Here is a 12,387-nt window from a genome sequence, read left to right on the forward strand (position 1 = left end):
TAATGTTTATGCTTGTTTCTAAAATAGCTTCTTGTTATTGAATTAAGAAAACATACACATGTGAAGTAGTACTGATATTATCTGTAATTTTGGTTTTTTATCTGATCCTCCTCTCTTTAAGGTTGGAAGTACAAGCAGATGTACAGAAAGAACGGTACAGTCTAAGTGGAGAATCTGGCACTGTCAGTTTGGGAACAGTTAGTGATAACGCCAGCACCAAGGCAATGGCAGGATCCATTCTAAATTCCTACATCCCATTGGACAAGTAAGGAAAGAATTTATGTTGTAAAGTCAGAAGTGTTTTTAAAAGTAATTTCTAAAGAGTTATTCCTATCATTAGGCAAAATTACTCTGAATAATGGTTATCTACTATTAGGTTCTTTGGAAAAAGAAAATTGGTGAGACGTCCAGAATCAGCAAATCCATGGAGACGGAAAGTAGATTAGTGGTTGCAGGGGGTTGAGGGGAGGGAAGAGTGGCAGAGAAGACTGGCTGCTAATGATGCAGAGTTTCTTGTGGGAATGATGAAAATGTTCTGAAGTTCAAGAACAGTGACAGTTGCACAGCTCTCTGAATATACTGTAAACCACTGAATTGCGTACTTAAGCAGGTGAATTTTATGGTACACAAATTATATCTCAATAAAGCTGTTCTGGAAAAAAAAATGGAGGAGGTAGCATAGTACCTGGAATAGCATAAGCAATATGTGTAGTTGTTTTTTTTTTTAATTGAAGCATTATTATAAAAACAGTCTTTTTATTTCAAGCAGCTTTTTTCCTTTAGTTGATTTGTTCTGATAGCTTTTATGTCATCTTAGAATTTTTCACACAGAAACCTCTCCCCTTTTGCTGTCATTTTCGTTTAAAAAAAAAAGAGAGGAAATCAAAAATTTACATTTGTTACTCTTATGTTCCAGAGAAGGCAACAGTATGGAGGTTCAAGTAGATATTGAATCAAAGCCATCCAAATTCAGGCACAACAGTGGAAGCAGCAGTGTAGACGATGGCAGTGCTGCCCGAAGTCATCCTGGGGGTTTGTCTGGTGGTTTGCCTGAAGGTAAATCCAGTGCCACCAAGTGGTCCAAAGAAGCAACAGCAGGAAAGAAATCAAAAAGTGGTAAATTGAGGAAAAAGAGTAACATGAAGATAAATGAGACCAGAGAGGACATGGATGCACAACTGTTAGAACAACAAAGCACGAACTCGAGTGAATTTGAGGCTCCATCCCTCAGTGACAGTATGCCATCTGTAGCAGATTCCCACTCTAGTCATTTTTCTGAATTTAGTTGTTCTGACCTAGAAAGCATGAAGACTTCTTGTAGCCATGGTTCAACTGATTATCATGCCCGCTTTGCTACTGTTAACATTCTTCCTGAGGTAGAAAATGACCGTCTGGAAAATTCCCCACATCAGTGTAGCATTTCTGTGCTTACTAAAACTGCTTCGTGTTCAGAAGATCCACAGTTGAATCATATTGCTGAAGAACACAGTAACAATGGAATAAGGCCCAATGTTGATTTATATTTTGGTAATGCACTAAAAGAAACAAATAACAACCACTCACATCAGACAATGGAATTAAAAGTTGCAATTCAGACTGATATATAGACCTATAAATGCTGCAAAATAATTACCACTTGAAAAACCTTGTTTGGAGCTGGTTGAACTACTCCTGACTATTTTAAGTTTCAAGTTACCAGCAAATGCCGGGTTATGTAGTCATAAGGCAGATACATTTTCTATGTTCAGCAAAGCATTGTGTTTCGTGTGGATATTAATTACCAAACTATGAAATGAAGGCTTTAAAAGTGCATTATTGTAAGGACAATAATTCCTAAGAAAATTATGTTTTGTGTGTTTGCCACAAAACATTGCTTGAAGCACATACTTGTGTATTTAGATAGAAATTTGGCTTAATTTATAATCAATATAAAATACTAATGCAGTTCCACAGCATTCTTATGAAGAGGACTTTAGGCTTAGGGTTAAGTGGTTAGTGACATTTTATTGAAACCACTAAGAGATACTGTTTAAAGAACCTTGCAGGTTACTCTCAGTATATAATACTCTTTGTAACATTTCTGTTCATAACTGGGCATAAATTTCATTTTTTTCATCATATGCAGTGTGGATATATACAGCTTAATGCAGCCCAATTGCTACCATTTGGATACTTAGACACTTTGAGCAAAATTGTGGCAGTTTTTGCACACCTTTGCAATAGAAATACCTGGTACTCTTAATGTATCTTGTATGTTGTTGTTGCCATATTAGAAGAAAAGTGTAAAAGTAGGTAATTAAGTATACTGACAGCACCAAATAAGATATATAAAACTGCAAAATAAAATTCCAGTAGTTTGTAAGTATTACCAAAAAAGTCACCTTTGACTAAGGGGAAGTTTGCATCCCACTGAATCTTGGTGCCTTTGGAATAGACTGGATTTTAAGGGCCTACTCATTTGAGGATTTTGCTGTATTGTTTTCCATAATGTCCTCTTTAGCCACCTTGGATTATGTAGAAAAACACAGGATAGCTAAACATAAATACGATTAACAACGATAATGCTGAAAAAGTATTAGCCTACCAAAGACACACTCAGGCTTTAGTAACCTCAGTTTTTAACACACATGTATCTTCTCCAGTCATGAAATCAAAGCAAGGTGCAGAGTTTGTACCGAGTACTAAGTAGGGGTCCACATGTGGCTGGCTTTATTTTCCTTTGCTTTTGTTTATGGAAGATGTTCAGCTGACATAAACAGAAGTTGGCCAAAATACTGCCTGTGCCGTTAACTTCCTATATAATTCACTTAAATAAAACAGGCTAACCTCCGTGATAGCAGTTAAAGTGTCCCATCTTCAATGTTTCTTTTAAGTATTACCATTATGGTGCTACTGAGCGTTTTCTTTTGGTAAAAAGAAAAATGCCATGGGCTGCAGTCTTCTTTCATCACTTTTTCTCACCAGGCCCATTAATATGCTTATAACACTAGTGCCAGTTATTTTATTTGATAATGCTTATTATGGTATTTGTATATTTGTTTGCATTCCAGTTTTGTTCAATAGTGAGTGTGTAAACTGCATACATGAAATAAATGTAAATACTAATGTATCACTGCCTTATGGTTTGTGCACAGAAGTGGTTTTTTGGTTTTCTTTTTTTTTTTTTTTTAATAAGAGCAGGAGTATCAGTTTGCCTTGTGGCAAATTCATAAACATTTCAAGCCACTGAAATGATTCTGCATTCTGATCTTGGCCCAGAGGGAAGCATCTGCTGCATGTGTCAACAAACAATGTTAGAAACCATCCTCTCTTCATGTCTAACACCTGCCTTTCCTCCAGAAAGAAGCTGCTTTATTCAACATAATTTCATTTTTAAAAGAAAATTGGTTGGAAAGTAAATAGATCTATCATTAAATTGTGAAGAGATCAGTTTGATAAATCCTCGTCTTAACAGAAAAGTAAAAAGATGTTAAAATTTGTTTTAAGAGATCCTACTCTGGCAACATTAGATTGTGGAACTAGAGCTATTTAAATTCAGCTAATAATGGCAATGAAACACTTTTCAATTTCTCATTGCCTCTATAAAGTGCATAGATGGTTTTTCTGTTTTCTGGTTACATACTTAATACTTCATGGAAAAATGTGTATGAATATATTGACTGCCTTCTTGCCATTTCTGTAAAAGGCTGATGACTAAACGGAAAGCTCAGTGGCCTTAGGAGGAATACGGCGCAAGCGCTGCCATGTTAGGAGGCCAGTGCATTCGGTTCACCTCATCTCTCTTTTGGTTGTACCCCCAACCCGTTTCACTTTAAAAATGGTCTAAACTGTTGAGCTGACTTCAGAAATTCCTTCAAACTTGGATTGATTAAAGCCCAAACCAGAGTCCTCTGGAGATGAACCCAAGGCTAGCAGAGCATAAGAGAATACTCCAGGGTTCAAGACAGGCTTTCACTCATTAAAATCTCTTTTAAAAGAACCTTTATACTCTGCCTTCTTTAAGACCCCTGGGGGAAATTGCAGAGTAGTGAGAAGAATGCAAAGACTGATTATTTACCCTACTTCATTGTGTGGGCTTCCAGCTTCCTGCATTCTCTTTATTTATTTTTTTTAGGGCTGCACCCGAGACATATGGAGGTTTGTTCCCTGGTGAGGGGTTGATTTGGAGCTGTAGCCACCAGCCATAGCCACAGCCACAGCAATGCCAGATCCAAGCCATGTCTGCAACCTACACCCCAGCTCATGGCAACTCTGGATCCTTAACCCAGCGAGGCCAGGGATCAAACTGGTGTCTTCATGGATACTAGTCAGATTCATTTCCACTGAGCCATGACAGGAATTCCTGGATTCTGTTAAATGTACAAAGTTCCAGCTCCAGAGTACTGAATTAGCTTAATTTTATATTAAATTCACACAATTCATTTTTCTTATTTTCACCATATATTGGGTTGATTTGTAAATATGTAAGACTTGCCATAGCATATTATCTATTTAATTGGAGAGCTTCTCTATGATGGTGGAGAAGGAAGACCCGGAACTTACCTCTTCCCACGGGCACACCAAAATTACAACTATTTACAGAGCAGTTATCTGTGAGAATGACTTGAAGTCTAGCAGAAAAGATTTTCTACAACTAAAGACAGAAAGAAGGAGCCACCACAAGTCGTCGTGTAGGAGGGGTGGAGATGTGCCTGGGAGTCAGGACTAACTAACAGAAATATCATCAGCGCACAGATCCTCCCCAAGGAGTGGGGGGTCTGAGCCCCATATCGGGCTTCTACCCCAGGGGTTGCACTAGAAAGATAAGCCCCCAGGATATCTGGCTTGGAGAACAGGCTGGTTCTAAAAAGCAGGGCTGGCTTTGAGAGCTGGAGGAGTCTAGCACACAGAGACTCTGCTCTTAAAGGACACATGGGAAATCTCAGTACAGAGACAGAAACTTGAAAGGCGCCTGAGCCAGGCTCACTTGCTTTTGCACAGTGAAGAAAACCATCAATCAAATGAAAAGGCAGCCTACTCAGTGGAAGAAGCTATTTCCAAGTGATAATACGTCTGATAAGCAGTCAATATCTAAAATATATAAAGAACTCATAAAGAAGAATTTTTTTTTTAATTTAAAAATTGCCAGATAACCTGAATGGACATTTTTCCAGAAAAGACAAGCAGATGGCCAACAGGCATGTGAAAAGATGTTCAACATCACTAATCATTAGGGAAATGCAAATCAAGACCACAAAGACATATTATTCCATACCTATCAGAACAGCTATTATCAAAAAGATAACAAATAGTAAGTATTGACAAGGATGTGGAGGAAAGGGAATCCTGCGCTGTTGGTGGGAATGTAAATTGGTATAACCACTACGGAAAAAACTATAGAGGCCCCTCAAAAAAATGGAAATAAGAGTTTCCTGGTGGCACAGCAGGTTAAGGATCCAGCATTGTCACTGCTGTGGCTCTGGTTGCTGTTCTGGCACAGGTTCAGTCCCTGGCCTGGGAACTTCTGCATGCTGTGGGCATGGCCAAAAAAATAAATAAATAAATTTGAAAATGGAATTATCGTATGAGCCAGCAACTCCACTTCTGGGTATTTTTCTGAAGAAAACAAAAATAGTAATATGAGAAGACATATGCACCCCTATGCTCATAGCAGTATTATTTACAATAGCCAAGATACGGATATAGTCTATGTGCCCACTGGTAGGTGAACGGATAGAGGAAATGTGTGTATGTGTATGTGTGTATGTGAGAGAGAGGGAGATGGAATATTACTCAGCCATAAAAAGAATGAAATTGTACAATTTGCAATAACATGGATGTAGAGGATTGATGCTAAGTAAGTCAAGAAGGGAAAGAAACATATCTCACTTATATGTGAAATGTAAAAAAACAAAAATGAAAACAGACTCACAGGTACAGAGAACAAATAGGTGATTGCCAGATTGGAGGGAAGAGGGAGTGTTTTTAGCAAAATGGATGATAAGGATTAAAATATAAAACTTTGAGTTCTAAAATAAATAAGCCCCAGGGATGTAATATACATGATAAAGAATATGGTCTATATTATTGTAATAACTTTGGAGACAGATGGTTCCTAGATTTATCAGTGATCATTTTGTAATGTATAAATGTCAAATCACTATGTAGTAACCTGAAAGGAACATAATATTGTATGTAAACTATGTTTCAATAAAGCTTTGATCACCAAAGGATAAAGTATACTGAAAACCATCACTGCTATTAATTCATATATATAGTATCAGCAAAATAGCCAACCTCCTGCTCCTTACAGCATTTTGCCAATTTTAGAGTCAAGATTCTCAAAGCTATATTTTACATGGTTGTTTTAATGGATTTGTTGTTTCATTTATTTCCTTTAAATATGAGATACCATTGCTAAGAGCCAGTATTTACGTACTGGTTCCTTTTGAATGCCTTAAACAGGGGAGAGTTAAGAGTATTTTGATAGCCATCATTTAATAGATGAGTAGTGAAGGGAAATTTGCAGTTTATACATTTAGTTTGAATTTAGTCACTGCGTTTCCTGTGCCAGTCAGAATTTTTGTGGTTTTCTGCCAATTTATTCATTCAACAAAGAAACAGTAAATCTGGAGGTACAGCGTTGTACCAAAGAAACAGATTCCCTGGAGTCAGAGAGCTTATAGAAGTGTGACACAAGTAATAAACATATACACATGGCTTAAAATAATGTCAGATGACAGATGCTATAAAAAAAATTGTGGAGTCGGGGAAAAGTGACTGTTGGGTAGTGAGTGCTGTTTTATACAGGGCAGACTGCAAAGATGTCTTCTTAGATGACATTGATGCAAAGATCTAAAGGAAATGAGGGCGGAAGTATGAAGACACACCTATAGGATGTTCATTCGAGAAAGAGATCTTCTCCCAGGTGAGTTAATGGACAATTTAGACCTTAATCCTGGAACTTGTTTGATATGTAGAAAGATGTTGGCCACCTTGCTTTTCTTGGAGAGTGTCTTGACTGTTCTTAGCACTTTATACTTCCGTAAACATTTTAGAATAAACTTTGTTGCATTCCTTCACTTTTCATTGGGATTGCATTGAATCTATAATTATCCCTTGAGATCTTACACATCTTGAATTTTATTCCCAGGTACTTGATATTTTTAGATATTTTCTGCTTGTTATTAATAGTATATAGAAATACAGCTAATTTCTGTCTTAGATTTTGCATCTGGAGAATGGTACTCTCTTTTGTTTTTTTAGGGCCGCACCCGCGGCATATGGAGGTTTCCAGGCTAGGGGTCCAACCGGAGCTACAGCTGCTGGCCTACACCACAGCCACAGCCACAGCCACAGCCACAAGGGATCCTTAATCCGCTGAGTGGTGGCAAGGGATCAAACCACAACCTCATGGTTCCCAGTTGGATTTGTTTCCACTGCGCCACAACGGGAACTCTGGGAATGGTACTCTTAATTTCAAGAGTTGATCTCTAGATTCCTTGAGATTTCTTTATACACAATCACCTATGAATAATTTATTTTTATTTAACAAACATTTTTTGGTGCTTTGAAGTGTCACACACTTTCTACATTAATTTTAATGGAGTATAGTTGACTATGTACTTTTAAAATATTAATTTATGTATTGTTTAGATTAGGCCTGTGGAGGAGGTACTCATTATCCCCATTTTACAGATGAGGAAACTGAGACACAGAATTATTAAGTACTTTGCCCAGAATTACATAGCTGGTAAGTGGCAGAACAGGGATTCAGTTCTTCCTCTTTGATTGTCGCCTCCTGTATTTCTTTTCCTGGACCATCTGCACTGACTAGGACTAAATGTATAATGCTGACCTAGCAGTGGTTGTGGGAGTATTGTTGCCTTGTTCATCTCCAAGGGAAACCTTTCAACGTTTCAACCACTGATTATGATATTTGCTTCAGATATTTCAATTACCTTGTATCGAATTTATTAAATTCTCTTCTAACTCGTAATTTGCCAAGAGTTTTCACCTTGGGAATATGTTGAATTTTATTTGGCTGTGATTTTTTAGGGAGGAGGGGCATCTATCATATAACTGTGGTTTATTCCTTGAATGTGTTAATATGGTATGTATGATAGCATAGCTTTCTCCACGTTCATATAGTCTCAAACAATGCGTATATTGATTTTTCAAATTTTAAACTAACCTCCTGGGATAAACTTCAATATCAGAGTGTGTAAGGCTGATAGTATGTCTTCCTCGAATCTTTGGTAGAAATTGCTATTAAGGCTGTCTGAATCTTCTGGAGTATTTGTTTTGTCTTTTTAGGGCTGCACCTGCAGTATATGGAGGTTCCCAGGCGAGGGGTCGAATCAGAGCTGTAGCCACCGGCCTACACCACAGCCACAGCAATGTGGGATCCGAGCCATGTCTGTGACACCACAGCTCACAACAACATTGGATCCTTATCCCACTGAGCAAGGCCAGGAATTGAACCTGCATCCTCATGGATGCTAGTCAGATTCATTTCCACTGAACCACGACAGGAACTCTGTTTGTTTTTTTTAATACCACAGAGAGCCAGGTTTTCAGGGCTAGTAAGCAATTCCTCAATTCCTTTTCAACTATATAAAATGAGCAGCAGGCATGGAAAGCTCTTTCTGCTATGAGAGTTTGCTAATCCTAGAAGGTGGAGTTTTGCTAGTATGTCTGATGCCGACATGGTCCTGCATTTATTGTTTTTCTTCCCAGCCTTTTGCCTAAGAGCATTGGAGCCCTTATTTCTGCTAACTTTTGTCCTGCATTGAGGAGGTAAAAGAGGTCTTTCAAAACTCCATGTGTACCAGGTACCTGCGAATTCTGAATTCAGGGTGCTAGGAAAACAGAAAGCTTGAAAAGAAAGAAACTGTAGGCTCTCAAGGGCAAAAACCTTATCTTTCCTTTCGTTGTTCCTATACGTGTGTACTTATTTTCCATGAAGAGGGAATTGAGGATAAGCTTGTCATGATGGGACAGAACAACTAAGCAAAGGCATGAGAATGCGTGTGGGCCAAGGCCTTGGAGTTGGTGACCAATCACTTCATTACATTGTCCACTAGAACAAGTTTTGAAACAGGACAGTGGCTGTAAGGGAACTCCCTGTTAACGAGGTTGTATGCCAAATAGGTTAATTCATAAATATTTTAGGATGCACGACAGTCACTGGAACATCTTTTTTTCAGGGTTGGAGTAGCCAAGGCATGTAAATTTTGTTTCCAGGGACTTTTTGTTTTTCTATTCAACGAACATGTAATATGTTCAGCTAAATTAAGAAATCATTGTTGCTGTAGAGGTAATGTGTGGACTGATGTTTTAGAGACAATTACTGTTGAGAGTTTAAAAGGCGCACAAAAGAATTTCTTTTCCTTTCCCCTTTTTCCTTTCTTTTTCTTTGCTCCGCATTCTCTTCCCTGCCCCTCTTCTCACATCACCTTCACCCATAACCACGCAAATGACCAAGTATATGTGATAGCATAGCTTTCTCCACGTTCATATCATCTCACACAATGCATGTATTACATAGAGTATTACTTTTTCTCAGTGTCTTAACAGAAATCAATCCAAGCCAAGTGATGTAGCTCCAGTCCATGCTTTTTAATGGCCACACATCGATGGGTATTCCCTTTGTGTCTCTTTTGTTTTGTTTTCCTGTCTACAAAACATTACAAGAAGCATCCTGGAGTTCCCATTGTGGCTCAGTGGTAATGAACCTGACTAGGATCCCTGAGGAGGTGGGTTTGATCCCTGGCCCTGCTCAGAGGGTTAAGGATCTGGTGTTGCCACAAGCTGTGGTGTAGGTCACAGACACAGCTGGGATCTGGCATTGCTGTGGCTGTGGCATCGGCCAGCAGATGCAGTTCCAATTTGACCCCTAGCCTGAGAACTTCCATATATCATGGGTATGTCCCAAAAAAGCTAAAAAAAAAAAAAAGAAAAAAAGCAAGATCCTTATACAAGAGTCCTTATTTTCTGGTACTTTGAATTATGGGAGATATTTATAGAAATCAAATAGCTGCAATGAAAATTGTATGTATTTTTTTAATTTTAATAAGATTATCATGTTGCCTTCCCAAAAAGGCTGTCATGATTTACGATTCCACTAACAATGCATGAGTCCCCTTCCCCCTGTATACCACCAACAGTAATATTAGCTTTATAGTTTTTGCAGGGCTGTTTGGTATAAAATAATATCTATTACCTGACTTTTCATATCCATGATACTAGTGAATTTGTATGTCTTTTTGTGTGGTTTTCTTTTTTTATGGCAGGAGGGAAATGGTGTATTGGATTTGCTATTCTCTGAATTGACTACTTTTTTTCGCCTATTTTCTTTTGAGTTGTTTTCTTCTTGTTAGTTTGAAAGATACCTTTATTATATAACTATCATTACTAGCTCTATGTTATATATATTATAGCTATTAATAGGTAGATTTTTATTGTATTTTTCTCCAAATCTAGTATTTGATTATTAACTTTTTGCTGCACATTTTTATTCTTAAGCTTTATTTAGAATATTTTTAAATTTATAGAAAAATTGCAAAGATAATTCAGAGGCTTCCCATATGCTCTTTAATATATATATAAATGTATATATGTACATTTATGTAATATATAAATATTGTTTACCTTTTTTTACAATATATTTTTGCCCTATGAAAGCTCTCTTTTCTTTTTTACTTTTTTTGGGGGTGCTGTGCCTGTGACATGTGGAAGTTCCTGAGCCAAGAATGATCCCAGGCCACAGCAGTGACTCAGGCCACTGCAGTGCCAACATCAGATCCTTAACCCACTGCACCGCAAGGGAACTCCAAACGCTCTATTTTCAATTATGTCTAATGGTCTGTTTCAGGCCTCTAGTCATGGTTACGGTGTCCCCTGCTCCCAAATGACACTCAAAGTCTCCTAGATATCTTAAGAGATTTTAATTTAATTTTTTACATTTGCTTTAATATGTCTTGAATTTATGTTTAGTATACATTATAAAGGTCCAATCTTTTCTTTCAGATGAAAAGCTGTTTGTGGCGGCTCTGTTAAACAATTCTCCTTTCCCACTAAAATACACAGTATAACAGTACTTTCCCACTATCGTTATACTGGAATTTCTAGATTCCTACCAAAATGCCTGCTGGGATTTTGATCGTGATTCCACTGAATCAGTAGGTAAGTTAGGTGAATATTAGCATCTTAATGACGTAGACTCTTCTGATCCATGAACACATTGTATCTATCCATTTATTTAGTTTTTAGTTTCTTTTTCTTTTTTGGTCTCCCCATGGCATATGGAGTTCCCAGGCTAGGGATCAGATCCGAGCCACAGCTGTAGCAACACCAGATCCTTAACCCACTGTGCTGGGCCAGGGATCAAACGTGTGTCCTGGTGCTTCAGAAATGCTGCTGATCCCATTGCACTATAGCAGGAACTCCTACTTAGTTTTTAATTGTGTTTAAAACAGTGCTTTTTAGTTTTCAGTGTGAAGATCTGATTACTCATTAATAGTATGCAAGCATACCTTGTTTTATTCCATTTTGCTTTCTTGTGCTTCAAAGATAATGGTGTTCTTTACAAATTGAAGTTTTGTGGTAACCCTACCATTGTCAGATGATGGTTAGAATTTTTTGGCAAAAAAAGTATTTTTTAACTAACGTATGTATGATTTTTTTAGACATAGTGCTATTGTATACTAAATAGATGACAGTGTAATGTAAACATAACTTTAATATGCACTGGGAACCCCCAAAATTTATATGACTCGCTTTATTGCAATGGTCAGGAGTGAAATCCGTAGTGTCTCCGAGGTTGCCTGTTTAGAAGTACAATTGGCTTTTGTAGATTGACCTTGAATCCTACAAACTTGTAAGTCATTTATTAATTCTAATAACCTTTTGGCAGATTCTCTATGATTTTTCTACATAGACAATTACATCTACAAACAAAGGCAACTTTTTTTCTTCCTTTCCAATCTGGAAGCCTGTAGTAACTTTTCTTTTTTCTTTTTTGGTCTTCTTTTATTGGTCTCACCCCCCCCCCCAATACAGCATTAAATGGGAATGGTTACAAGTAGACATCCTTGTTTCCAGTTACAGTGTGGAAGTATTTATTCTTTCACTCATCTTAGCTTTTATCCCTTCTGATAAAATCTTTTGTTGTTGTTGTTGTTTGCTATTTTGCTTTTTAGGGCTGCACCCATGGCATATGGAGGTTCCCAGGCTAGGGGTTGAATTGGAGCTGTAGCTTCCGGCCCACACCACAGCCACAGCAATGCCAGATCCGAGGTGCATCTGTGACCTACACCACAGCTCGCAGCAACGCCAGATCCTTAACCCACTGAGCAAGGCCAGGGATTGAACCTGCACCCTCATGGATACTAGTCAGCTGAGCCA

General features: G+C 37.8%; 1 protein-coding gene across 5 annotated transcripts in view; it reads left to right on the forward strand.

Moving 5' to 3' along the window:
• Positions 1-4,982, forward strand: part of RNF19A (ring finger protein 19A, RBR E3 ubiquitin protein ligase) — a 73,318-nt gene extending 68,336 nt beyond the window's left edge. For 3 of the 5 annotated variants that reach the window (XM_013996572.2, XM_005662947.3, XM_013996574.2), the window contains 2 exons: positions 122-265; positions 917-4,982. In XM_013996572.2, the coding sequence (XP_013852026.1) occupies positions 122-265; positions 917-1,607 (835 nt within the window). In that variant the 3' untranslated portion in view covers positions 1,608-4,982. 5 annotated transcript variants of the gene reach the window in all.

This window comes from Sus scrofa, chromosome 4 (genome assembly GCF_000003025.6).
Source record: "Sus scrofa isolate TJ Tabasco breed Duroc chromosome 4, Sscrofa11.1, whole genome shotgun sequence".
Classification (NCBI taxonomy): Eukaryota; Metazoa; Chordata; class Mammalia; order Artiodactyla; family Suidae; genus Sus; species Sus scrofa.